The 25,314-nt window shown below is 56.6% G+C and overlaps 2 protein-coding genes across 4 annotated transcripts in view; both read right to left on the reverse strand.

The window, feature by feature from the left end:
* The window catches only part of LOC138429190 (frizzled-3-like), a 45,035-nt gene extending 27,122 nt beyond the window's left edge, over positions 1-17,913 (reverse strand). The window contains 1 exon segment of the mRNA XM_069570417.1: positions 17,835-17,913. The gene's annotated coding sequence lies outside the window, so the exon portion shown is untranslated.
* On the reverse strand, positions 13,979-24,505 carry IL9R (interleukin 9 receptor). 3 transcript variants are annotated; one of them, XM_069570415.1, is made up of 9 exons: positions 24,404-24,505; positions 21,464-21,577; positions 21,064-21,175; positions 20,805-20,983; positions 20,215-20,360; positions 19,701-19,902; positions 19,172-19,277; positions 17,835-17,919; positions 13,979-14,830 (listed from the first exon to the last, which is right to left on the reverse strand). In XM_069570415.1, exons 1-9 carry the CDS (start codon positions 24,438-24,440, stop codon positions 14,489-14,491), a joined length of 1,323 nt encoding a protein of 440 aa, XP_069426516.1. In that variant the 5' UTR covers positions 24,441-24,505; the 3' UTR covers positions 13,979-14,488. The 3 variants fall into 3 exon arrangements, with proteins under 3 accessions (XP_069426516.1, XP_069426515.1, XP_069426517.1); XM_069570414.1 differs by lacking the exons at positions 13,979-14,830; positions 17,835-17,919; positions 24,404-24,505 and having other exon boundaries at positions 19,040-19,277; positions 20,095-20,360; positions 21,064-21,769; XM_069570416.1 differs by lacking the exons at positions 13,979-14,830; positions 17,835-17,919; positions 19,172-19,277; positions 24,404-24,505 and having other exon boundaries at positions 20,079-20,360; positions 21,064-21,769.
* Between the last annotated feature and the right edge of the window lie 809 nt (positions 24,506-25,314).

A 25,314-nucleotide genomic window follows, 5' to 3' on the forward strand; every position in this document is an offset into this window, starting at 1 on the left:
GACAGACCCCGTCCCAGATCCTCTGTGGAGCTCCTCTCTGAAGTGTGGAGAGTTATCTGATGCACACGCCCTGAGTTGTTTTACAGACACTAAAACCCCCACCGAATGGAAGAAGTTAACTACTTGATGAGCATGAACACGTAACCCCTAGAGCTTCCAGTGCCTGAGAATTTGCGAGGTTAGCCGCCTTCGGAGAAGGCGATGGCACCCCACTCCAGTACTCTTGCCTGGAAAATCCCATGGACGGAGGAGCCTGGTAGGCTGCGGTCCATGGGTTCGCGAAGAGTCGGATGCGACTGAGAGACTTCCCTTTCACTTTTCACTTTCACACATTGGGGAAGGAAATGGCAACCCACTCCAGTGTTCTTGCCTGGAGAATCCCAGGGACAGGGGAGCCTGGTGGGCTGCCGTCTACGGGGTCACACAGAGTTGGACACGACTGAAGTGACTTAGCAGTAGTAGCAGCCGCCTGTCACCTCACCAACCAGAAAACCGTGCACTAGCGGATCACAAATTCTGTGCCCCCCTCCCTCGTGTGGCCCTTACAACTGCTTTGCTGAAACCCTTCAGTGAGTTTGGGGTTTAGAGCACAAGCCAACCTTGTGTCAGGAAACTGGCTTTACTGAACTCAGGCGTGTGGACCCAAGTTTGGTTCAGCAACATGGGGGCCTCCCAGGCTCCCATGTCCTTGTGTCCCAGTGACTGTCAACACCTCCTCCAGAGCCCCAGGCCGGTCCCCACACTAATTCTCCTCGACCCCTAATCTGGTAGTTACTGGTTATATCATGGTATTGATGAAGACATCCAGAAGAGCCAGCTGTGGAAGGTAGACACTTCTGGACTTGACACCAGGCCCCTTTCTGTGGGTAGGAAGGAGTGACTGTTCTCATGGGCCCCACGGTGGAAGAGCTCACCTTCTGATGAAGCCAGGCCTTGATCCTTTCCAGGTGATTCCATGGTCCTCATTCTCCCCAGAACCCCACCCACGTGTCTGCTGTCTGTGCCGATGTATATGGGATCTTGGTGCTCCCCTAAAATGAGTGTGATTTTCTACAGGTAACAGGCTTCCCTGGTGGCTCAGATGGTAAACGATCCACCTGCAATGCGGGAGACCTGGGTTTGGGAAGATCCTGGGTTGGGAAGATCCCCTGGAGAAGAGAAGAGCTACCCACTCCAGTATTCTGGCCTGGAGAATTCCATGGACAGAGGAGCCTGGCAGGTTATAGCCCATGGGGTCACAAAGAGACAGGCACGACTGAGCAATTTTCACTTTCAATGGGTTGAACGTTGGCCCCAAAAGATGTGTCCCCCCAGAACATGTGAACAAGACCATGCCTCGGAAAAGGGTCTTTGTAGATGCATTTAAAGATATTGAGGTGAGGTCATCATGGGTGTGGGTGGCCCTCAATCCAGCTAGCAGGTTCCTTGTAAGAGTCAAAAGAAGGGAGACAGGCGCAGAGGACGAGCTGCGTGAAGACAAAGGCAGAGGCCGAAGGGAGAGGGCCGCAAGCGCAGAGACGCCTGGAGCCCCAGAAACTGGAAAGGGCAGGGAGGACCCCACCCTGGAGCCCCTGGAGGCCCACACCACCTTGATCTCAGGCGTCTGGTCTCCAGGACTGGGGGAGGGTGAACTCCAGTTGTTTTAACCCACCCAGCTTGTGATAATTTGTTACAGAAGCCGCAGAACAGCCACACAGACCCTGCTCTGTAGGATCCTAGAAGGGCGGATATCACTAAAGGCAGATGGAGTGTGGATTACAGAACCTTAGAGTCAGCAGTGGGCCCTCCGAAATGCTAAAGCAGTGGCTGGACCCCAGAATGTCAAGTCTGAAGCCCACCCCTAGGGTACTGGCTTGCACACACCTCCCCAGGTTCTTATACCTGTATATGGGGTGTAGTCTCTCAGTCCTGACTGAGAACATTTAATGTCACTATTCACACCGCCAGTTAAGAACCCATCAGTTACACAGACGAAAACCCAGCTAAGATACTTGCTACACTGGTGATCAATCCTGACGATGCTCAGGGGTGGGGACTTACATGCAGCCAGCAGCCCTTCCAGCGTCTCCATCCCCTCACCCGCCTCCTCCAACGCCCCACCAAGGGCACCCTCAGTGGGAAGTTGGGGGACCACACAGAGCCATCTCTAAATAAACCTTGGCTGAGCCCCAGGCTAGCTGCTCCTGAACCTCATCCACCCTTCCCAGGTAAGACAGCTGAGTACAAGCGAAGGCCTCACAGGCTGGAGGAAAGGACCTGGAGCCACCCCAGCAAAAGCACGTTTGCTGAGTCGGCTCATGCAGGCCAGGCGGGATGGTCCTGACCCAGGGGGCCCTTCCGGAAGCTCTCCGCTCCCTGCCTGAGTTCCCTCTCCAGCCCTGTCCCCACTGCCTTTTCTGTGCTTCCTCAGACCTGCCCCCCGCCTGGGGAGGCGTCCAGCAGCAGGAGCTGCTGACACACCGCTTCCTTACCTGGCCAAGAAAAGACCTGATCACGAACAGCAACCGCAAGGCCGCCTCGCCAGCCCAGCTCCACACCCCTGCAGAGCATGGCATAGAGTCCAGCGGCAGGTACTCTTACACCCGCTTACAGAGACCGCAGCCCAGGCTCACCCAGAAGGGCTGGCTGGCCGGGTCAGGTCAGCCAACCTCCCCCATCAGGGGCTCACAGTTGCAGAAAAATGGGCCTTGCTGTGCCCGCCAGGTGCAAGGAACAGGCGAGGGTCCTGAGGGTCAGGATGGACATGGGGCTGGAGCTCTGGCTTGTTTTCTAATCATTTTATCCGACCCACAAGTGGGAGGTAATTTCAAAAAGACCCTCTCCTAATGAGAGGAACCCAGGAGTCAGGGAGAAGAAGGCTGGCACATGGCCCCAGTGCCTGGGTGCAGCGGAAGTCTCTGGAAGACTCGGTGGAAGGAGGGTGCACAGTGAAGCCCAGGATCACTGACCTGTCCAGGAGCCACTGCTTGTTAATTCAGGTCCTGCTCTGAGGGGCTCAGGGTCAGGTCTCACCAACAGGTGGACCAGGGGCGCTGCCACAAGCGCTCTATGCACAATTCCTGGGTGCTGAGCCCTGTGGGGTACCTGAGCCCCATATCCTGGGAGGAGCCTGCCCACCAGAACCCTGAGCTCCTGGGAGGGATGTGCGAACGAGCACCCTCTCTGTGAAGCAGGCACAGAGTAGCTCAGCGACTCCCCCATGGGCCCCCCGGGCCCGTCCACAGGGAGAGGTCGGTAGGCGGGTGCTGGCCGCTGTGCTGTGTGTGGGAGGCCCCACAGGAACCTACTGTTTCTTAAACCTGACACCACTAAGGCCTCCCCAGGACAGGGCAGGCAGCCTGCCCCGGGCAGTGGGAGCTCCTGGTGACCCTGCAGGGGCCATGAGAGAGACGGGCCAGGCCGGAGGGGAGTGAGCGCCCAGACAGAGCCAGGGGCTCGGGGCCCGAGGGGGCCTCTCTGGTCTGAGCGGGGCGTGGACGAGCAGGTGTGAGTGGGACCCAGGAAAGCAGCCCTGGTGACGGGAGGCTGAATTCGCTCCAGAGGGACAAGCCTTCCGCGCGGCCCGAGACAGGATGCGCCGCAAGAGTCCTGGTAAAAGGAGGTGAGCGAGTCCCCCAGGAGGCTCTGGGAGCTGCCCTGGGAGAGGGGGAGTGAGTCTCCCCAGGAGGCTCCGTGAGCTGCCCTGGGAGAGGGGGAAGGGCAGGCGAGCACCTGCTGTGAGCGGGCGTCACCCCGGGCGGGGGGTGGGCACAGACCCCACCCCATGGCCCCAGCCTGTCCTCTGGGTGGGTTACTTGGCTGCTCAGAGCCTCAGCCTCTCAGCCTGCTTGTGGGCTGATGGTAGTACGGACTGACTAGTAATTTGCTCAGAAAAGGGCCTCATGGAAATTCCACAGAACATCAAGACGGGACTCACAGCCGCTGTTTCCTGCAGGTCTGTCTTCAGGATCCGGAGCGCAAAGGCGAGCAGACTTGTAGCAGAGCCTGGGGTGGGCTCGGTCTTGGTGGTTGCTAGAGTAACACTCTCGTCTCCAGGGAGATGTGAAGCCCTTGAGGTATGGGTCCAGCTGTGCCCACCTTTGAGGCCTGGAGAAGGTGGCAGGAAGCACTGGTGTGGTCGTCGCCTGTGCAGAAGCTTGCAAGACAGGGCCCAGTAGGAGCTATTGCCCCGCAGGTGGGCTCAAACAGAGGCTCTGTTTGTTTTCTAGACACAAAGCAAAGTCCTAATATCCAGTACACCCACGGCCTGTGAAAAGGCACATCTGATCTGGCTTCAGGTGCTGCTGCTGGGTCCCTCCCGACTGGAGCAGGGCCACCAAGTCACGACGGCGAGGCGGTGCCGGTGTCGGGGACAAGAGCACACGGTCCAGGCCCAGGAGACGCCGTGCTGCGCAGGGAACCAGTGCTGCCGCCGTGGGCGCAGCCCCCACCCGCCCCACAGGCACAGACCTCTCAGCAGCCGCACAGACCCTGCTCTGGCCTGAGCCTAGCTAAGGTTCTCTGCATCAGTGGGGAATGCTTCTTTTTTTCCATTTTGGTTCAAGTAGGCAAATAATGAATAAGGAAACAAAAGCTGAGACCAACACACCAAACGCTTTGTCCAGTGGCCAAACACTGGAAAAGCAAGAACTAAATACACAGATCAACTTCTCACACAGCCGCAAAGTTATTTAATTTTATTAAGATGTAATCAGCTCGGTAATTGACCAAGAGGGCTTCAGGGCAAGGTTTACCTGAGCTCAAGAAACCTGGCTGAACAGGAGTTTCTCTAAGGCTCTGCATGCCCTAGAAACCAGAGATGGGCATGAAGAAATGCTGCCACCTTTTGGCCGTTTCCCATAACAACAACTTTAAACCCAGTTGGGCGGATGGACATTCACAAGGCCTGTGGGGGCTGTAAATGACGCCTGCCATCAAGTAACCTCCCCAGGTAAATCACTGGAAAAGAACTCAAAATAGGGCACACTTTCAAGAAGCGAATTTCAAGTGGTAAATTATACCCTGTAAAAGATCAAAAAGCACAGGAAAAGCTACTCCACTCACTATTCAGTTCAGTTCAGTTCAGTTCAGTCACTCAGTCGTGTCCGACTCTTTGCGACCCCATGAATCGCAGCACGCCAGGCCTCCCTGTCCATCACCAACTCCCGGAGTTCACCCAAACTCATGTCCATTGAGTCGGTGATGCCATCCAGCCATCTCATCCTCTGTCGTCCCCTTCTCCTCCTGCCCCCAATCCCTCCCAGCATCAGAGTCTTTTCCAATGAGTCAACTCTTCGCATGAGGTGGCCAAAGTACTGGAGCTTCAGCTTCAGCATCATTCCTTCCAAAGAACACCCAGGACTGACCTTCTTTAGAATGGACTGGTTGGATCTCCTTGTAGTCCAAGGGACTCTCAAGAGTCTTCTCCAACACCACAGTTCAAAAGCATCAATTCTTCAGCGCTCAGCTTTCTTCACAGTCCAACTCTCACATCCATACGTGACCACTGGAAAAACTATAGCCTTGACTAGACAGACCTTTGTTGGCACAGTAATGTCTCTGCTTTTGAATATGCCATCTAGGTTGGTCATAACTTTCGTTCCAAGGAGTAAGCATCTTTTAATTTCATGGCTGCAGTCACCATCTGCAGTGATTTTGGAGCCCCCAAAAATAAAGTCTGACACTGTTTCCACTGTTTCCCCAACTATTTCCCATGAAGTGATGGGACCGGATGCCATGATCTTCGTTTTCTGAATGTTGAGCTTTAAGCCAACTTTTTCACTCTCCTCTTTCACTTTCATAAGAGGCTTTCTAGTTCCTCTTCACTTTCTGCCATAAGGGTGGTGTCCTCTGCATATCTGAGGTTATTAATGCAAATCAAAAGTACATGGACTAATCACCTCACACCAGTCAGAATGGCCATCATCAAAAACTATACAAACACCAAGTGCTGCCCAGGATGTGGAGAAAAGGGAAGCCTCCTGCACCAACGCCCGGGACGTAAACTGGTAACAACCACGATGTAGGATAGTGTGGAGGTTACTTAATGACAACGAGAATGAGACCACAAGACTCCCTAACACCACACACAAAAATACACTCCGCAAAGTACAAAGATCTTACTGGAAACTCAGATGCCGTGAAATTCTTGCAAAAAATATAGAAAAGGCACACTTTTCCACAAATCACATCAAGTTCTTTTTCACTCCACCTCTTAGAATAATGGAAACAAACATGAAATAAGAAAACAGGAACTAACTATCCCTTAAAAAGTTTGCACAGGAAAGGAAAGCCTAAAGGAAAGACAAAGACAACCCTAAGAACAGGGGGAATCTTTGCAAACATAGATAACCCCAAGGATTCATCTCCAGAACAAACAGCTCCTGCAGCTCAACACAAAAACACCAACAGTCCCAGAAGACATGGGCCGGAGATTAAGAGGGTGTTTCTGAGGAAGACTTAGTGTCTGCCGTTACACACAAGAAAAACGCTCACCATCACTAATTATCAGAGAAATGCAAATCAAAAGTCTAAAGAGGTATCACCTCACACCAGCTCAATACCAATTCAAAACTGCAAAAAGAAATGCTGGCTTACCGTTAACAACTGAATGTTCATTAACACATTCTGATTTTAATATCAATCTACACTTATATATGAAAATGAAAGAGGAGAGCGAAAAAGTTGTCTTAAAGCTCAACATTCAGAAAACGAAGATCATGGCATCCGGTCCCATCACTTCATGGGAAATAGATGGGGAAACAGTGTCAGACTTTATTTTGGGGGGCTCCAAAATCACTGCAGATGGTGACTGCAGCCATGAAATTAAAAGACGCTTACTCCTTGGAACGAAAGTTATGACCAACCTAGATAGCATATTCAAAAGCAGAGACGTTACTTTGCCGACTAAGGTCCATCTAGTCAAGGCTATGGTTTTTCCCGTGGTCATGTATGGATGTGAGAGTTGGACTGTGAAGAAGGCTGAGCGCCGAAGAATTGATGCTTTTGAACTGTGGTGTTGGAGAAGACTCTTGAGAGTCCCTTGGACTGCAAGGAGATCCAACCAGTCCATTCTGAAGGAGATCAGCCCTGGGATTTCTTTGGAAGGAATGATGCTGAAGCTGAAGCTCCAGTACTTTGGCCACCTCATGCAAAGAGCTGACTCATTGGAAAAGACTCTGATGTTGGGAGGGATTGGAGGCAGGAGAAGGGGATGACAGAGGATGAGATGACTGGATGGCATCACGGACTCGATGGACGCAAGTCTGCGTGAACTCCGGGAGATGGTGATGGACAGGGAGGCCTGGCGTGCTGTGATTCATGGGGTCGCAAAGAGTCGGACACGACTGAGCGACTGAACTGAACTGAACACTTATATATTGGGTTAGCCAAAGGGTTCCTTTGGGCGTTAGGTAAAGATAAGACACATTTTTCATTTTACCAAGAACTTTATTGAACAACATATTCATTTTGTTCTACTGCCTTCTGCCAATTTACAGGCAACTTACAACTCAGAATTCCATCATCCCAAAACTTTTTATCTTTTTGAATAAAGAACTGTTCCAGGTGCCCTCAGCCAGGGTATTGATATTTTCTCCATTAAGAGAATTTTGTAAAGACCGAAATACATGGACATCTGAAGGCGGAATGTCCGGTGAACACAGTGGATGAATCAGAACTTCCCAGCCAAGCTGTAAGTTTTCGCCTGGTCATCAAAGAAACATATGGTCTTGCAGTATCCTGATGGAAGATTATCTGTTTTCTGTTGACTAATTCCAGACACCTTTTGTTGAGTGCTGCCTTCAGTTGGTCTAACTGAAGAGCATTGGGAACATTATTGGAATTAATCATTTGGTTTTCTGGAAGGAGCTCATAAAAAGACTCCCTTCCTCTCCCACCACATACACGACATCACCTTCTCTGGCTGAAGACCAGCCTGGGTGTGGCTGGTGGTGGTTCGTCTTGCTTGCCCCACAGTCTCTTCCGTTCCACATTATTGCACTCTATCCACTTTGCATCACCTGTCATAATTTGCTTTAAAAACAGAACGTTCTCCTTGTGTTTAAGTAGAGAATCACACGTGAAAATAAGATCAAGGTTTTCTTAACTTATTTGGAACCCAAACATTACAGTGATTAACATAACCAAGCTGGTATAAATGATGTTTAACAACTGATTTGGATATTTTGAGTATGCCCACTGTCTCCCTTGCAGTGTAACATGGATCGTCCTCAAAAAAATCTCGACTTGATCACTCTCAACCTCAACTGGTCTATCCACCAGTGGGGCATCATCCAGCAAGAAATCTCCAGCACAAAACTTCACAAACCCCTTCCGACACGTTCAACATGTCCCAGCACCTTCTCCACACCCTGCACCAATCTTTTTTGCACTTCTGTTGCACTTTCACTTTTCTTAAAATAATAAAGCATAGGATGCTGAAAATGTTGCTTTCTTCCTTCCATTTTCATTACTAAAACGGCTGCACCAAAAATCGACCAATTTTGGTAAGCTATTTTTAAAGGCATGCTGGTCTGACACCTGTCACGTTACAGTCTAATAAAATTGCTTCTTTTGAATGAAGTTACACACAACTAAGCGCTACTAGGATCACTATATGGAAAAAAACAAACTTTCTGGCCGACCCAACATTTCATCTGCTGTAGGATTCAGTGTCTAACAAAAAGACAGTGTTTCACGTACTATCACAGCTGCTGCTGTTCTGTCGCGTCCGACTCTGTAGCCTCACAGATGGCAGCATGCCAGGACTCCCTGCTGCCAATCACGTTCTGACTTGCTTCAAAAAATATTTCATGCTGAGTACACTTCCGTCAAAAACCAGATAGTAAATTGTTAATAAATTCTGGTTTGGGTAAGTTTAAAAATAATGCCACGCACCCCTCCCAGGACAGAGCCCAACGGCTTGGGGGACTCCTGCGGTCCTCCAGGACACAGCGCCCAACACGCCCACTCACAGTTCAGCAGTGTCCAGTTCACCCCCTCAGACAGTCCTGGTGAAGCTCTGGAATTCAGTGTTGTGATTATTCAATGTCATCGCTTAGAAACTCCAACTGAAGTGGAGCCCACCAGTCCTGTGCCTCAATCGGAAAATGGAGAGCAAAAAGCAAAGCAAAGGTCAACCTGGGTCAACTCACTCCTTGTTTCAGGAGTGCTGTGTCGGAATGCTTGCGCCCCCCAGATCCACCCGCGGGGATTCTAAGGGCAGTGGGCGGGCCGCCCTCGGCAGGCGACAGGTCGTGAGTGGGGCTCGTGCCCTTATGAAGGAGACACACCCCAGCCCCTCTCCTCGAGTGAAACACAAGAAGTCTGCCACCGAAAGAGAGCCCTCACCCTGCCAGGCTGGTGCCCCAACCCAGGCTGTCAGCCTCCAGATCAACGAGACAGAAATTCGTACTGTTGGCGGGTTGGGCCGCCGTCGGCGGGTGTGCGACCGCAGCCCAGAGGGACCGCGGCAACAGCAGCAGCGATGCACGGACAGCCTGGAGTCCGGAATCGAAAAAAGTTCCAACAGCACCACAAAAATCAAAACCCTGGGGTATAAAGCTTACAAAATATATATATAAGCACACGTGCAGAAAACAGTGAGACTCAGGCGAGCACAGACAAATTATACAATGCAGAGCTCTTCCTGCTCACGAGCAACGCACTCAGCGTCGTTGAGAGGACCATTCTTTCAGTCAAATTCCTCCCAAACATACTTGACAAATTGTTTCAAAACCTAGAGGAGATGACACAAGACTCAACAACACAGTTACAGAAACGCCTCAGTCAGAGCCGAAGACTCACGGCGAAGCGACAGAGATGAAGAGTGTGACGCTGGAGAGCAGAGACAGAGCAGAGGGGGGAGCGCAAAACCAGAGCCAGGTGAGTCAAGGGACCAGTCACAGGGACAGTGTGACAGGGGAGGGACGCGCGTGACAGGGGAGGGACGCGCGTGACAGGGGAAGGACACGTGTGACGGGAGGGACGCGCGTGACAGAGGAAGGGCGCGCGTGACAGAGGAAGGACCCGCGTGTGAGAGAGGAAGGACCCGCGTGACAGGGGAGGGACGCGCGTGACAGGGGAGGGACGCGCGTGACAGGAGAGGGACGCGCGTGACAGGAAGGGAGCGCGTGACAGGGGAAGGGCGCGCGTGAGAGGGGAAGGGCGTGCGTGACAGGGGAGGGACGCGCGTGACAGGGGAGGGACGCGCGTGACAGGGGAAGGGCACGTGCGAGAAGTAAGGACGCGTGTGACAGGGGAGGGACGCGCGTGACAGGGGAGGGTCGCGTGTGAGAGGGGAGGGACGCGTGTGACAGGGGAGGGACGCGCGTGACAGCGGAAGGGCGCGTGCGAGAAGTAAGGACGCGTGTGACAGGGGAGGGACGCGCGTGACAGGGGAGGGTCGCGTGTGACAGAGGAAGGACGCGTGTGACAGGGGAAGGACGCCCGTGACAGGGGAAGGACGCGTGTGACAGGGGAAGGACGCCCGTGACAGGGGAAGGGCGCGTGCGAGAAGTAAGGACGAGTGTTGAGAGGGGAAGGACGCGCGTGAGAGGGGAAGGAAGTGTGGCCACAAATGGCCAGGAAGCAACTGGAAACATGGGAAAATGAACGTAGATACAAATACTCTAACTCACACACACAAAAAATTCACTCAGAATGGTCCGTAAACATTAATATTTGAAATGCAAAATCATAACCATTATAGAATAAAATCTATGTAATCTTGGGTTTGGTATGAGTTTTTAAGTAAAACACCAAGCACCAGTCCATGAAAGAAAAAAACTGTGATGCTGTCTATTAAAATTTGAAATGTCTACCTCATGGAAGACCCTGTTAAGAGAATGAAAAGACAAATCACAGGGGCTTCCCTGGTGGTCTGTGGTGGGGAATCCGCCTCCCAACGCAGGGCACACAGATCCCATCCCTGCGCCAGGGAGACCCCACACGCTGCACGGTGGTCCTTCGGGGTTCCACTTTCTGCGCATCCTGGCCAACAGTAGCTTCCTCTTTCTTTTCTTCTTATAGTAGCCTTTCTGATAGATGCAAAGCGGTATCTTGCTGTGGGTTATTTCTGTTTTTGTTTGCGTGGGTTGAGCCGTGAGGCTTGCGGGATCTTAGTTCCCCAACCAGGGACTGAACCTGGGCCTTCAGCAGTGAAAGCACAAAGTCCGAGCCATAAGCCCACCAGGGAATCCCCTCGCACTGTGGTTTCTCCACTTCCTGGATGGCTAGTGATGCTGAACATCTTTTCACGTGTTTACTGGCACCAGGTTTAGCAACGACTTCTTGGGTATGACAGCAAAAACACAGGCAGTGAGATAAAACGTAAATAAACTGCACTTCACAAATACTTAAAGCTTCTGTGCTTCAAAGGATACTCTCAAGAAAGTAAAAAAACAACCTACAGAATAGAAAAAAACATTTGCTAATCACAAGTCTGATAAGCATCTTGTATCCAGAATACACAGAGAGCTCTTACAACTCAGCTACAAAGGGATAAACAACCCAAATTTAAAATGGGCAAAGGACTCAAGTAGACTTTTCTCCAAATAAGATACACAAACAGCATGAGAAGCTGTTCAGCATCATTAGCCGTCAAGGATACACAAATAAAAACCACCATGTGGTACCACTTCACATCCATTAGAATGGCTGGTATCAAAACAACTTAATTCAGAAAAGGGAAAAAGAAATGAAAAAGGAAAGACACTATCAAGAGCTGGGAAAAGTATGCAGAACGGGGAGCCCTAGTCCACTGCCAATGAGAATGTGGTGTTGCAGCCACTGAGGAGAACAGTTTGGCAGCTCTTCAAAAAGATGAACACAGAGTTAACACATCATCTAGCAAGCCTAAACCTAGGAATATACGCAAAGAATTGGAAACAGGTATTCAAACAGAAACCTATACAGTAACTTTCAGAGCAGCACAGTTCCCAAGAGTGCGAAGGTGGAAATAACCCAAACATCTGTCTCAGGACGAGCACGCAGTCTGTCCAAAGACTGTCCACTACAATGTGGACAGACGTCAAAACCACTGCTGTAGGAGGGAAAAAAAGGACACTGAAGGCCGTGTTCTAGACGCCATTTGTAGGAAACATCCTCAGCAGGTAAATCATAAGACAGAAGGTGGACTCGTGGGGGCCAGGGGCCACAGGAGGCTGGAGAGTGGGTGCTTAGGGCGTTTCCCTTCAGAGTGCAAGTAGACAGAGGGGCCAGCTGCACACCAGACGGCACTGAATGCGCTGCAGCACACACTTAGCAGTGAGCTTCATCCTACGTAAACCCTCCCGCAGCAACAGCCAGAGAGAGCGCCCTGAGCCCCCGGGCAGCCCCCACCTTGGCAGAGCCTCCGGGGCTGTCCGCGGCCCGGCTGCTGCGGGGCCCGGCCAGCCACCCTTCGGATGCTCGCGCCCCGGCCACGCTGTCTCCCAGCCCCTCCCTCCAGCAGCTCCCTCATCGAGTCCCAGGCCACCTTCCCTGCCTCCTTCACAGGCGCATGGGGATCCGCGGCCCCGCACCAGGGCTCACGGGGTCTCAGTGTGCAGTTGCCAAGGGTCGTCTCCCCAGAATAGGTGGAAATGAGTGTTTCCTGAGCCTTGCTGTGTATAAGCAGCTGGCTCAGGTCGTCCTGAGACACAGGCGTGGCCCACCTGCAACCACCAGCCTCTAAAAGCGGCTGCTCACTCAGGCAAACGCAGGACCAAGTGTGTGAGTCAAATGAACACCGTGCCCAGCCGTCCAGTCCTGCGGGGCTCAGGTCCACGCGAGCTGCAGAAGCCACACAGATGCTGTTATGAATACGCTGGCCTGGGGCTCCCCAGGGCCGGCTCCAGGAAGTGGATTCACGCTGGTATTTTTATCCTTGGTTAGAGCAGTGCGCCTGCGCCTCACTTCCGTCCACACACCTCCACTCTCTGGAAACTAAAGATACACTCAGGGTCCTGCCTGGTCCCGCCTGTGGCTCTCCACAAACCTCAGGGCTCCACAGCACGCAGTGGGGTGCGGTGGGGGGCCTGTCTGAGCCAGAGGGACCTGTGCCTTCAGGACCTGGGGAGGCTTTGCTTCTCTACGCTCAAACCACAGGGAGGTGCCTCTCCAGCCCAGCACCCAGGAGACAGGCCTCCATCTACCCCACCTGCAATACGTCAGCACCTCCAACCTCAGGGCAGGTCCGGCCCAGCCCTCACTAAACAGGGGACCCCAGTGCCAGACCCAAGTCCCGCAGCCGGGAGGGACAGGGTCTGTGTGTGAAGCCCAGGGAGAGCGCTAGGGAGGCCCTGGAGGCACCCTGGGGCCCGTGGGCCAGCAGGAATCCGGAGACATCTGGCAGAGGCAGGGACACTGCCCAGAAAAGGGAAGTCCTACCCCAGCACCTGCTAACGTGACCTTTTATAGAAACAGGGTCTCAGCCCATAATTCAGCCAAAATAGAGCAAGTCTTTCAGGTCAGCCCTGATCCACTGTGACGACACTGGTATAGAGAGGGCCTCCGGATACAAGGCAGGGCCTTTGTGAGGCTGGAGCTGTGCGGCCTCAAGCCAGGAATCACCCAAGCCAGGCACAGCCTGAGTCAGGCCCTCGCTGGCATCCCTGCGGCCCCGCCAACACCGTGATTCCACACTTCCGGCCCCCGGAACTGCAGGACCACCAACTTCTGCTGTTCTAAGCCACCCCGCTTACGGTACGCTGCTGCAACAGCACCGGACACAGACAGGCCTCCTCTGCCCTGCCCTCTGCTCACCAGACCACGGGGGAGGCGACAGGCAGGGCCCTTCACAGACCTAGGCCGTGGCAGACGGTCCCTTCTGGCCCTGACCCTCGGGGCTCCGGCCACAGCTCACAGCTTCCTGAGGCCCCTGGGAGGATGAGGACGAGGAGGAGCAGGGGGGGCCTCCCTGAGCTGGTCACTGAGCACCCCCAGAAACCCCAGGCAGCAGAGCCCAGCTCCTGTCTATGTCTTCTGGACCCGCCCCCCAGCCATCAGCAATTTGAAATGGCCATCCATCCCTTTTAATCTCAGTAGGGGAGGAAGCCCAGGGAGGCACAGAAAGCGGACCCTCAGCCTCATCGCTGCGTCTCAGCTGTGTCCACGGGGCCCAGACTGGCCTCTTAAGGGGCGGAGGACAGAACAGGCTGTGGGGCCAACACCTCGCTTCTCCGAGGTGCCTGGGGTTAAGCCCGGAAGCAGGGAGGAAGTGGTAGACGGGGGTCAGGAGGGCAGGACGCTGAGGGCAGAGGCCAGGCCCACAGGCATGGGGCGCGGGAAAGAGCCCGCCTGCCTCCACCCAGACCCGACACCCGACCACCGCATGGCGGCCCTGCGCAGGAGGCCCAGCGCCAGTCAAAGGTCAGCTCCCGGGCCGTTGGTCCACAAGCCGCAGCACCACGGGCATGTCCACACAGCACCTTCCGTCTGGGAATCCAGGCTTGACAGGTCACAGAAAATGCCACTGGTGGGGAGGGGGGCGGCTCAGAGCTCCACGCGCTTCCTGGGAAGGCGGAGGTCAGCTCCCCGCAGAGCAGTCCAGGGCGCAGTAGTCGCCGCTGCTGCCCTCGCAGTGGGGGGGCACCGGCTGGGGGCAGCCCGCAGGGGCCCAGTCCTCCTGCGGCAGGTAGGCGGGCGACGGCTCCCCCCACTCCACGCGTCCTGCTGGTAGCACACCTGCCGGGAGGCCAGGCCCAGGGCCGCCCTCCTCCTCCAGGCCCGCCGACGGCCAAGCGTCTGCTGGGTCACAGCGCAGCAAAGCGACGGCCTCTCGGACACGGGCTTCCAGGAGGGCTCCTCGTGGGGGGCCGGCATGGTCCCGGCCTGCCTGGGGGCTGGCTCCGCGGGCCCCTATCCAGGTCTAGAACAGAGCAGCGGGAGGAGGGCAGGCCTCAGGAGGCGTGTTCAGGACTCAGCATGGGAGCAGCTGCCCCTTCTCCACGAAGCTCTCCAGACGGCCACACCCCGAGGCCCAGAGCACCCTGTCCACCCACCATGGGCCAGTCCAGCCTCGGCACCGGGCCCCCTCCCTCCCCACGCCCCCCTGCACGGGGCCCGGGGCTCACAGAGGCCTAAGCCAGGGTGTAGATACGGGCCAAAGACAGCGCTGCCCCTCACCCCAACCCCACGACCCACACATACACACACACGCACACACGCGGTGCTGCTGGGCCTCGCGCCTCCGGGCCAAGGTCAGCAGACCTGGACCCCTCTGTGGGCCCACAGGAGGCCCCCCACCTCCAAAAGGAACCTGTTTCTGTATATAAATCAATGAAGTTTTAACACTCCCTTTCACCACGCACACACACAAAAACTCAAAATGACAAAGATCTAAACATAAGACACGTCACCATAAAACTCCTCAAAGAGAACATGGGCAGAACATTCCCTAACATAAAGCATACTAAGGTTGTCACAGGTCAGTCTCCCAAGGCAACAGAAACAAAAATAAGCAAATGCAGCCTAATCAAGCTAACAAGCTTTTCCACAACAAAGGAAACCATAAAATGAAAAGACAACATGCAGACTAGGAGAAAATATTTGCAAACAATGTGACCAACAAGCGATTAATTTTTAAAATATACAGACAGCTCATACAACTCACTAACAACATGAACAACAACAAAATCAAAAAATGGGCAGAAGACTGAAAAAGACATTTCTCCAAAGAAGAAACACAAACGCCCAAGCGGTACATGAAGCCATGCTCGCCATCAGTAATTATTAGAGAAATGGAAATGGAAACTACAGTGAGGTACCATCTCACACTGGTCAGAATGGCAAAGAGGACTTCCCTGGCGGAACACTGGATAAGAATCCACCTGCCAATGCACAGGACGTGGGTTCGATCCCTGGTCCAGGAAGATCGCACGTGCCGTGGAGCAACTAAGCCTGTGCGTCACAGCTACTGAGCCCGCGTGCTGTGAGCACTGAAGCCCGCGTGCCTAGAGCTTGTGCTCCCCAACAGGAGAAGTCACCGCAACGAGAAGCCCACGCACAACCCGAGAAAGCGCACACACACAGCAACGAAGACCCAGCACAAACAAAAATCCATAACTAAGCAAAAAAAAGCTACAAACAATAAACGCTGGAGAGGGTGTAGGGAAACGGGAGCCCTCCTACACTGTTAGTAGGAATAAACGGGTCATCCACTGCAGAAAACTGTATGGATGCTCCTTAAAATAAAAAAAAATAGAGCTACCATATGACCCAGCAATCCCACTCTTGGGCATATGTCCAGACAAAATTCTAATTCAAAAAGATATACGCATCACCATGTGTAAGATTAGACAGCCGGTAGAGCTTTGCTATATGAGGCAGGGAGCTCAAATCTGATGCTCTGCGACCACCTAGAGGGGTGGGAGATGGGAGGGAGGTTCAAGAGGAAGGGACATGCGTATATATATAATGTATATATTACAAATCAGCAATATTGTAAACCAACAACCCTCCAATTAAAAATACACAATTTTTTTAAAAGATATATGTACCTCAATGTTCACTGAAGCATTGTGCACAATAGCCAAGACATAGAAGCAATCTAAATGTCTATCAATATGTGAATGGATGAAAAGCGTGTGTGTGCGTGTGTGTGCGTGTGTGTGTGTGCGCGCGCACAACGGAATATAACTCAGCCACAGAAAGGATGAAATAATGCCATCTGCAGCAACACGGTTGCAATCAGAGGTTATCACACTAAGTGAAATAAGTCAGACAAAGACAGATACCACGTGAGATCACTTATACGACCCAAGTGACCGTGCCCACCAAACAGAAACAGGCTCCTGGACATAGAAGACGCGTGATCGCCAAGGGGTGGGGGAGGGGGATTCCGGGAGCTGGGGGCTGGCAGACGCAAACTCTTCCATACACAAAGCATAAACAGCAAGGTCCTCCTGTAGAGCCAATACCCTGTGACCTGTTTCCTCCATGGGGCCAGGGATCTCCATCGAGGGCAGCGCACACACCCTCCATCGGAGAGCCAGTCCAAGGCTCCAGACCATGTCCTGGGGCTCTAACTAACCCCCAGAAGGTGCTGTGGTTCTACAGGGAGGGGGCTGGGCACCTACAGCCCAGAAGGGGAGTTCAGGGTAACATTTACCCCACAGCCCTGACCAAGGCCTCAGCTTTAAGCTCCAAATCATCTCTCTCGATGACAATCTTAGAAACCATACCGTCTGTTTAGAGAGAAAAGGGCCAGGAGGAACCCAGCCTTGCAGAGCCAGCAGGGAGAACCTGGGCAGAGCCAGCCAGCAGACCCCCGGAAGCTCCGTCCTCTGACAAAGCAAGGGGCCCAAGACAGTGAGACCAGAGGCCACCCTTGCCCTCCTGCCTGTGGAGCAGGAGCGCCTGGCCAGCAGCGGGCACCACGGGGCCGCCAAGCTGTCCTCAGGGTGGCCTGTGAGGGCCCACGAGGGCACCATGACGGGGGTGGCAGGCCAACTCATCACACCAGCCAGCGGGCCTGGAGGGGCCAGGCCCTCCACAGCGGCCACCCGAGTAGCCCAGGGACCAGGGACCGCCCCGGGGCAGCAGCAGACACAGCCCTGGCGCTGGCACCTCAAAGGGCTGCTGCAAACCGAAGAGGCAATGTCACAAGAATCTTCACATTTTTCCATCAGCAATGAAATCAGAGACACAAGAGGAAGAAGAGCTCCGCAACACGACAAAGCTAATTTTTCTTCTTGCCCATTTGAGTCACAGTGTGTACACATCTCTACATATACTCTACAGGCCACTGTATACACTGAAAAAGCTCTAAGCACTGACAGAGGCCCCCAGACCTCACCCAAGCCCACATCCTGGGGAGGCCGGACATCTGGGCACCCCGGCCCCACCCCGACCTGGCCCACAGGGTCACAAACCTGGAAGTCCCCGTTGTGCACGCTGTACAGAGGCTGGAAGAATGGGCCTGGGGACGGCACATCCTGGTACAAGGCTGTCTTCATCCTGCGGCCAGGAGACGGCAGTCAGAGGCTGCAGAGACCCGAGCCAGGGGCTCCTCGTGGCCCTGCTCCAGCGGTCACCGCAGGGGCCTTGGCTCCTTCTAGCAGCAGGCCCGTCCCCGCCCCGTGTGTGCTCTCCCCTCACTGGGTCCAGGTCTGACACCAGGTCCCTGTGGCCCCTGTGCAGGTGACCCCACAGAACTGAGTTATACCAAGCCACGCAGTGGAGGTGCCCGGCTTTGTCCTCAGTCTGAGAGGGAGACAGCACCTCCAGAAAGCCCGCCTGATTTCTCCCTAAGCATCTATCCACCTAGGGTAGATGGTGGACCCAGTGGTCCTCCCCTGAGGACAGCACACTGGGCTCCAATCCAGCAGGTCCAGGTCAACCTCAGCAGCCTCCCCAGGGGCCTAGCCCAATTCCCCACACCAGGGCTGGCCTCAGGGGGCACAGCTCACATCGCATCCACCCGCACGTCCCGTCAGTTTCTATTCCTAAGACCTTGGCACGTCCCTCCCCTTTGCTCCATCTCTGCTTCTCCTGCCAGCTCCCACACTTGCCTCCGTCTGGACACTGCTGCTGGTTGCCCCGCAGGCCTCCTCCTCACTTGTACCACGAACTTCCTCTCTCAAAACATCAGCCAGGTCACATCACATGTGGCCAGGCTTCAAGGGCTTTCCTTTGACCCAAGGAAAAGCCTGACCCCTCCCTCGCGCAGGCTCTCTGTCGAGCCGCCTCTCACCCTCTCTGCTCCCTGGCCACGCCCAGCCAGTCTCCTGTGGGGCCGGCCCTGCACCGTCACCTGACAACGTGATGGCTTGTTTCAGGAGGGCCTTTGTGGTCATCTGGATCTCAGCAGCATCTCCCAGGGCCGGGGACAGGGGCCCGTGGAAGCCAGACGCCCAGCACTGTGCCCACCGAAACAGGCAACGGGCTGGCGCCTCCAGAGGCAGGAGACAGGGCTCAGACCACAGCCTGGTCTCCAGGGCTCTTGGGGACACACTGCATACCACCCCTACACACATGGCAACTTGGGAACTCCCCACTGGTCCAGGGCAGAGACCTGAAGCCCCTCCCCATCCAGGAGCATGCGGGGAGGGGCCGCAGGTTTGGACCTTCAATGCACTGTTGACCCCATGCCCAAACATACACACACACACACACACACACACACGATCACACGCACACATGCACACACTCCCACACACGATCACACGCACGTCAGCACACGCTCTCACACACATCCCTGGCCACCCACCTGGGCGACAATTTGAACAGCAAGTAGATCAGGCTGCTCAGCAGGAGGAAGAGGCACACGGCGACCAGGGTGCTACTGGGTTGCCCCAGAGCAGGGACCAGGCGACCTGCGGCGAGAAGGACCAGGGCTGTGTCCCTCTGACTCGCCTGGCAAGGCATCCAGCCGAGCACCTGGGCCACAGGGAAAGTACCGGACAGGCCCTCTTCATGCCTGCAAGAGCACCTTGGTGAGGCACACGCCCCTGGGCCTCGCCTTTTCCATCCACAGAGTCAACAGGGTCTGTGATCCTTCAGGACCTTGGTCCACGGGGTCAGCCAGGCTGCCCTAAGCAGACGGGGCCACGCCCGCCTCCGCAGGCAGCAGCGGGCCCTGGTGTGCAGCCTGGGGCCACAGTAGCTCCCGGGAGACCCCCAAGCTGACCCCGTTGACCACCTCAGAGAGAGGGAGTAGGAGGGGGAAAGGTGGGACACTCGGAGGCAGGCAGGGGCCCCACCCAGACCCCGGGGGCAGCGGCCACAGCAGCGCCCACCTCGTCTGCGCGGGGCGGCAAAGCAGGCAGGCTGGCTCCAGTCACTCCACACGCCCTCGTATCGCTCCTCCTCCGCCACCTCGCCCTCCAGGGCGGCCATCTGGACGCGCAGCCGGGCCTCATAGGCAGAACCGGAGTCCAGCTCAGCGGCTTCAAGTTTGAGCCAGGTCACCCCGACGATGCGATCCTTGTGCCGAGCCCACTGGGGGTGAGGACAGTCGGGAGATGCTGGTGGGGGGACTGGGCCGTCAGCCCTAGAGGACACGCATGCGGGGGCGCTGCCCATGTCCACAAGTTTACATGTGTTCACTTGCGTGCTCACTCACCCACACAGGCAGGCCCTGTGACATGCGCACACACACACAGAGGCACACTCACCACTGCACTCACACACCCTCGGCTCTGGCCACTGCCGGCCTCGTAATTCCAAGGCGAAAGCACCCTGGGTGGGAAGAACAGCATCTCCTGCTGCTTCCAGGACAGACGGGCCCCAGGGTGGGCAGCCCAGCTTCACCTCCCAGGCTTCCTCCTGCCTCTTGAAGGCCAGCTCATAGCTGAGGAGCATGGCTAGTGGCTCCAGAGCAGGACTGATGCTCCAGGTCAGGACACAGTGCTCAGAGCTGACGTTGCTCTGCAAGTCCGAGGGGGGGTCCAGCTTCACTGAAACAACAAAGCCACGTGAGGGTGTGGGGGTCAGCACGCCCAAGACTGGGGATCAGAAGGATTCCCGGGAAGGTGAGGGTGTGACCAAGGCCCTCTCGGAACACGCCTCCCTGGGGGACTGGTCCAGAGAGGGCCCAGGTGGGACGAGCCAGCCCGAGGCAGCCAAGGTGCGCCTCGACTCTACGCTGGCGTGCCTGAAGTGCATTTCAAGGGACTCACGCTGCAGCTTCAGCCCCAACTCAAAGCCCTGCTCCTTCATCCTCCTCGGGACCTGAGCCCTCCAGCAACCAGCGGGCCCGCCCCTCGCACCCCGGTCCCCACCTGCTGCAAGCCCTGGATCTGTCCGCAGGGACTGGGCGCACTGACTGGGTGGCGGGGGTTATGGGCAGTGGGCTCTGTGGCCAGGGGGTTCCCAGCCAACACACCCGACCCAGGTCTCACCGTGTCTCCGGGGCAGATACTGTGGATCCACCAGGCTGACCTGCTCCTTCCCGGAGATGTGGCGGTGGAAGGTGATGGTGAAGTTGTCAGCAGGCACGAGGACCTCCTCAGGCGGCAGCTCCACGGTGCACACGTCAGCCCAGAAGACACACTTGTGCTTGCTGCCCGGCACAACGTTGCTGGAAAGGATGCGTGTGGGCACCAAGGGACCATGGCCCCCCCCAGCTCCCTGCCCTCTGCCCCCGCTCTCCGGCCTCACCTGGTGAAGAGCAGCCAGGAGCCGGCCCCCTGGCCCGGCGCTGGGCCAGGCCAGCGGCACTCAATCCTGAGGACGTTGTTATTGTGGCAGGTGAAAGCCCCAGGCCCCGGCCCTGGGAACAGTAACCGTGGCAAGTCCGCCGTGGCTGCCTCGGGGCAAGTCCACCGTGCAGGGCCGGGGTGGGGAGGGCCTGGCGCGGACCCTCTCTGACAGGGCAGGCCCAAGAGAAGGAGCCCCGAGGAGACCACGGCGGAGCTGGGCACCACAAGGGGACGGGCTCTGACCGTGTGCCCTGGGTGGGGCTGAAGACCCGACTGGTCTACGGAAGACAGACACCCGCAGCCCAGACCCTGCCCCACTCTGCACCTACACCCCCCGCACACCCTGAGCCAGCCCTCACCTCCTCTGTCCCCCAGGACAGGGACCCCCAGGCCGAGCCAGGCACAGACACAGGCGCAGAGCAGGAAGCAGGTGCCTGCCTCTCGCATCAGAACTTCGCTCTGCAAGGTCCAACCTGGAAGAGGCTGGGCTGAGGGGCTGTGCTGAGAGCACCGGCCCCCCGAGGTGGTACTGTGGGGAGGGCGCTTCAAGCAAGCCACCACCCACTCCCTCATCCCATCCCGTGAAGGAGGCCGAGCACCGCAGGGGAGCGGCACCCGCCGGAGCTCAAGCTCAGGCCTCCCGGGTCTGAATCAGCCACGTCTGATCCAGGTCTGTCCAGCAGGCAACGCTCCGAGCCTGGGCCCCAGGTCCCTCCTGCAGGGGAGGCAGGGTTGGGGGAACACAGTTGTGGACGACAACCGAAGGGCGGATCTGCTGGAGCCCCTGGCGTCACACCTGGGCCAACTGTGCAAGGTGTATCATCCACGCTGAGTTCCCACCAGAGCCACGAGGGGCGGGGAGCTGACCCCAGGGCTCTGCCCCAGGACAGCAGAGGAAAGGCAACGGGTGTCCACACGCCCGCCAGCACCTCCCACACTGTGGCCACAGGCCTGTCCCCAGGAGCCCTGCAGGGGACAGCACCCCGGGGTGGGGCTCCCAGTGCAGGGGGCTGGGTGCGAGGAAGCACCTGCTGACGCCCTGTCACCCCATTTTTGCAGCCCCAGATGGTACACTGATAGCTACTTCGCAGGAAGCAGGGCCAGCCTGGTTATGCAAGCCTGATGGGTGATAAGGACTCTCAGAAAAGCAGGAGACAAGCACAGACCGCAGCACGGAAGCGCTCAGAGCCCACACCCACTCTCCCAGCAGCAGACACCCTCCCCCACCCGCCGCAGCCTCCTCATGGACCCACAGGACAGACCCCTGTCGGGTCAACAGGTAGGAAGACCCCACCTGCCCCTGGACTGAAGCATCACCTGCCACAAACCGCCCAGCAGTCATAGGTGGAGAGAGCTGGCTCTCAGGGAGCCCGAGATGGGGTCAGAGGGGGCACCAGGATGCCGGGGGCGGGAAGCGGGCACCAGGATGTGAGGGGGCAGGGGGCACTTAGGATGTGGGGGGCAGGGGACATTTAGGATGTGGGACAGGAAGAAGCGCCAGGATGGCCCCAGGGAGGCCCAATCACACCCAGAGGAGACAGGCCACGGGGCAGCCGCGATGCAGGATGGGCCCCCACGGGAGAGTGGCCCCACATGCCCGTCCTGCGGGGGCCAGGCTGACATCCCCACCCAGCTCGTGCCTTCCCACTGGCCATGGACACGGCCTTCAGCACACAGCACTCTCGCCCCTTTTCCCAACCCCGTTTCCTCCCTGGCCTCGGGGTCAAGGTCTAGCCAGATGACCCCCAGCCCACAGCCTGCCTCCCGGCTTCCTGGCCTGCCATGAAGTGGGCTGCCAGGCAGCTGGACCCCTGCCGGGACCTCACAAGGTCGGCTCCCCGGGCTCACCAGGTGAGACGCCCGCAGGGCGGGGTTTATGCATCGCACCACACCCTCCGGACTGGCCTCACCCACTTCCTGTCCCCTTTCACACAGTCTGTACTTTTAATGGGGACAGAGAGGTACCCCGTTACTCTCCCTGCCCATCCCAGGGGGTGGGATGGAGGCTGCGGTTGAAATGGCACTGGTCCACCACTGCCCTCACTGCTGGGAGAGGAGGAAGGAGTCCAGAGGCTGGCTCCCGGGGCAGCTTGGACCTAGGGGAGGCGGGCCTGAGACACAGGACGAGGCAGGAAATGGGAGCAGGACCCAGCGCCCACGGCAACCCGGCACCACGGGGCAAAGGGCCGAGGACGCTGCTGGGCAAGGGCAAGGAGCAGGGCGGCCAGGGCAGGAAGGCCACCTGTCCTGAGACGGCCGAGCTGGACAGTCACCTGCCTCAGGGCGGCAGACATCCCAGGACACGGAGAGGCCAGGCCAGTCAGGGAGACGCGCCGGGGGATCCAGGGGCCTTGGGTGGATGGGGCCCAGAGAGCAGGACCCAGGACAGAGGGAGGAGGGGGCTGAGGCTGGAAATGCCTCAGGGCGAGCTGCTCACTGTACCCACCCCCCACCGTTGCTGCCTTCCGCCACCGCGCAAGGCATGGCTGGAAGGATGCAGACAACGGCCTGGGGTTCAACGAGGGGGGCGCTCTGCTCCACTCGCGCCCACCCAGCCCTGCCAGCAGCCCGCACTGGCTGTCTGCAGCCCCGGCATCAGGCTCCCCCAGGGTGTCTGATTTATGCTGCACCCTCCCACCTGCTCCTAACTGAAGAGACATCCCGACCCTCCCCCAGGCCTGCCCTTGCCTGGAGAAGATGATGTTAACACCTTGGGCCCCTGGGAGGGGGCTCTGGAACATTCGAGCACGAGCCCTCTTCGTCTCCTTCTTCTTGGCTGCATAGCCCTCCTGGAAGCCTGCCCTCTCCTGCTGCCCTGCCCACAGGTCTCAGGGGGGTTCCACAGACTCCTCTTTAGACCTAAAGCTCCTCAAAGGCATGTGCGAGAGCAGAGGCTTTACCAGCCCCAGGACTGAACCCCATCTCCACTCACAGTCGTCCAAGCTGAGACCACCTGACCCCAGAATGCCCATGCGCTGCCCCCAAGAAGTCAGGAACTACCCTGCCCCTAAGCCTACCCCCAACTCCACCTAACGAGCTCAGTGCCCGTCCCTCTGCCCAGTGGCACCCACGATGCTCACAGGCCAGGCCAGGACGGCCCACCATTCCTATAGCACATGTCGCCAGGAGAAACCCAAGTCAGGACAGAATTGATGAACCAGAGTGGCCTCCCAAACGCCCTGCTGCCCTTCCAAGTGTGGCCCCCAGGCTCCTCCTGAGCTTGGGGCTTGCGGGCCACCTGCCCCGTCCCCCAAAGTCCACGCTGACCTGAGCAGGGGAGAAGCCCAGGCGACACTCACCTCTCCAGATGCACCTGCCAGTGCCCATGGCAGGCATGATGCTCCCCTGAGGCCTGCAGGTGGCTTGTCACCCAGCCGCCCCTGCACTTGCAGCAAAGTCCCTCTGCCTGATTCAGGAGATAACTGCACCGACCAGTGACGTGAGCCTCGCGCGGGAGGCTGACACAGGCCGCCCACATCTGAAACCACGAGAACAGAGCACGGCAGCTGGCCTAAGAGGGGCGAGAGGGGACCAGCACCCTCCATAAACCCCACCTTCCACCCCCAGGGACGGCAAGCTGCCACACGTGGGCCTGGGGACCATCCATAGACTGGCAGGTGAACGGGGCTGCTCACTAAACTGGCGCCAGGAAGCGAAGACACAGGCCAGGCTCAGAGCAGCGCCTGTCTCCCAGGCTGCCCAGGGTGCAGCTCAGGCAATCCCTGAGCACCGGGTTGGGTAGAGAGGGGGTCAAACCCAACAGTACTGCAGGCTCGCTCAAGGAAGGAAAGAAAAGATGGGAGTCCCCGCCCCCGGCCCCAGACAGATGGCCCCGTGGGAAGTCGGGCACAAGTCCCTCCAGACCATGTCTATGCTCCAAAAAACGCTCACTTAACAGCCACCTCGTTGCTCCGGCTCTTTTCAAATTCTTTTCAGAGAAGCACATAAAAAGCTACCTCATGTCTTTACTGGTGGTAGAGACCATGGTTTAATAATCCATTAAACCATGGACAATTTCACTGTTGCCTACATCCGCTATTTCAACTTAATGGACATATATGTGTATATATAATGGACATACAACACTGCATTTGTTTCTGGTGTAAACATGCCATTTTAAAAGAGTAATTCCAGGCCTGGATCTCTAATCACCAGGATGAGTGCCGTACAAAAAAAAAAAATGTGCTGGGGCAACCTGTCGGGCCTATGA

The sequence above is a fragment of the Ovis canadensis genome, chromosome 24 (genome assembly GCF_042477335.2).
Source record: "Ovis canadensis isolate MfBH-ARS-UI-01 breed Bighorn chromosome 24, ARS-UI_OviCan_v2, whole genome shotgun sequence".
NCBI lineage: Eukaryota > Metazoa > Chordata > Mammalia > Artiodactyla > Bovidae > Ovis > Ovis canadensis.

What these genes read in the sequence shown, in the direction of transcription:
- IL9R (XM_069570414.1), bottom strand. Translation starts at nt 21,677, where the DNA reads ATGAGGGAGTGGGTGGTGGCTTGCTTGAAGCGCCCTCCCCACAGTACC. An exon ending in GTATCTGCCCCGGAGACACG is followed by an intron (nt 20,361 to 20,804) that starts GTGAGACCTGGG and finishes TTGTTGTTTCAG; the next exon opens with TGAAGCTGGACCCCCCCTCG. An exon ending in TGCCGCCCCGCGCAGACGAG is followed by an intron (nt 19,278 to 19,700) that starts GTGGGCGCTGCT and finishes TTCTCGCCGCAG; the next exon opens with GTCGCCTGGTCCCTGCTCTG.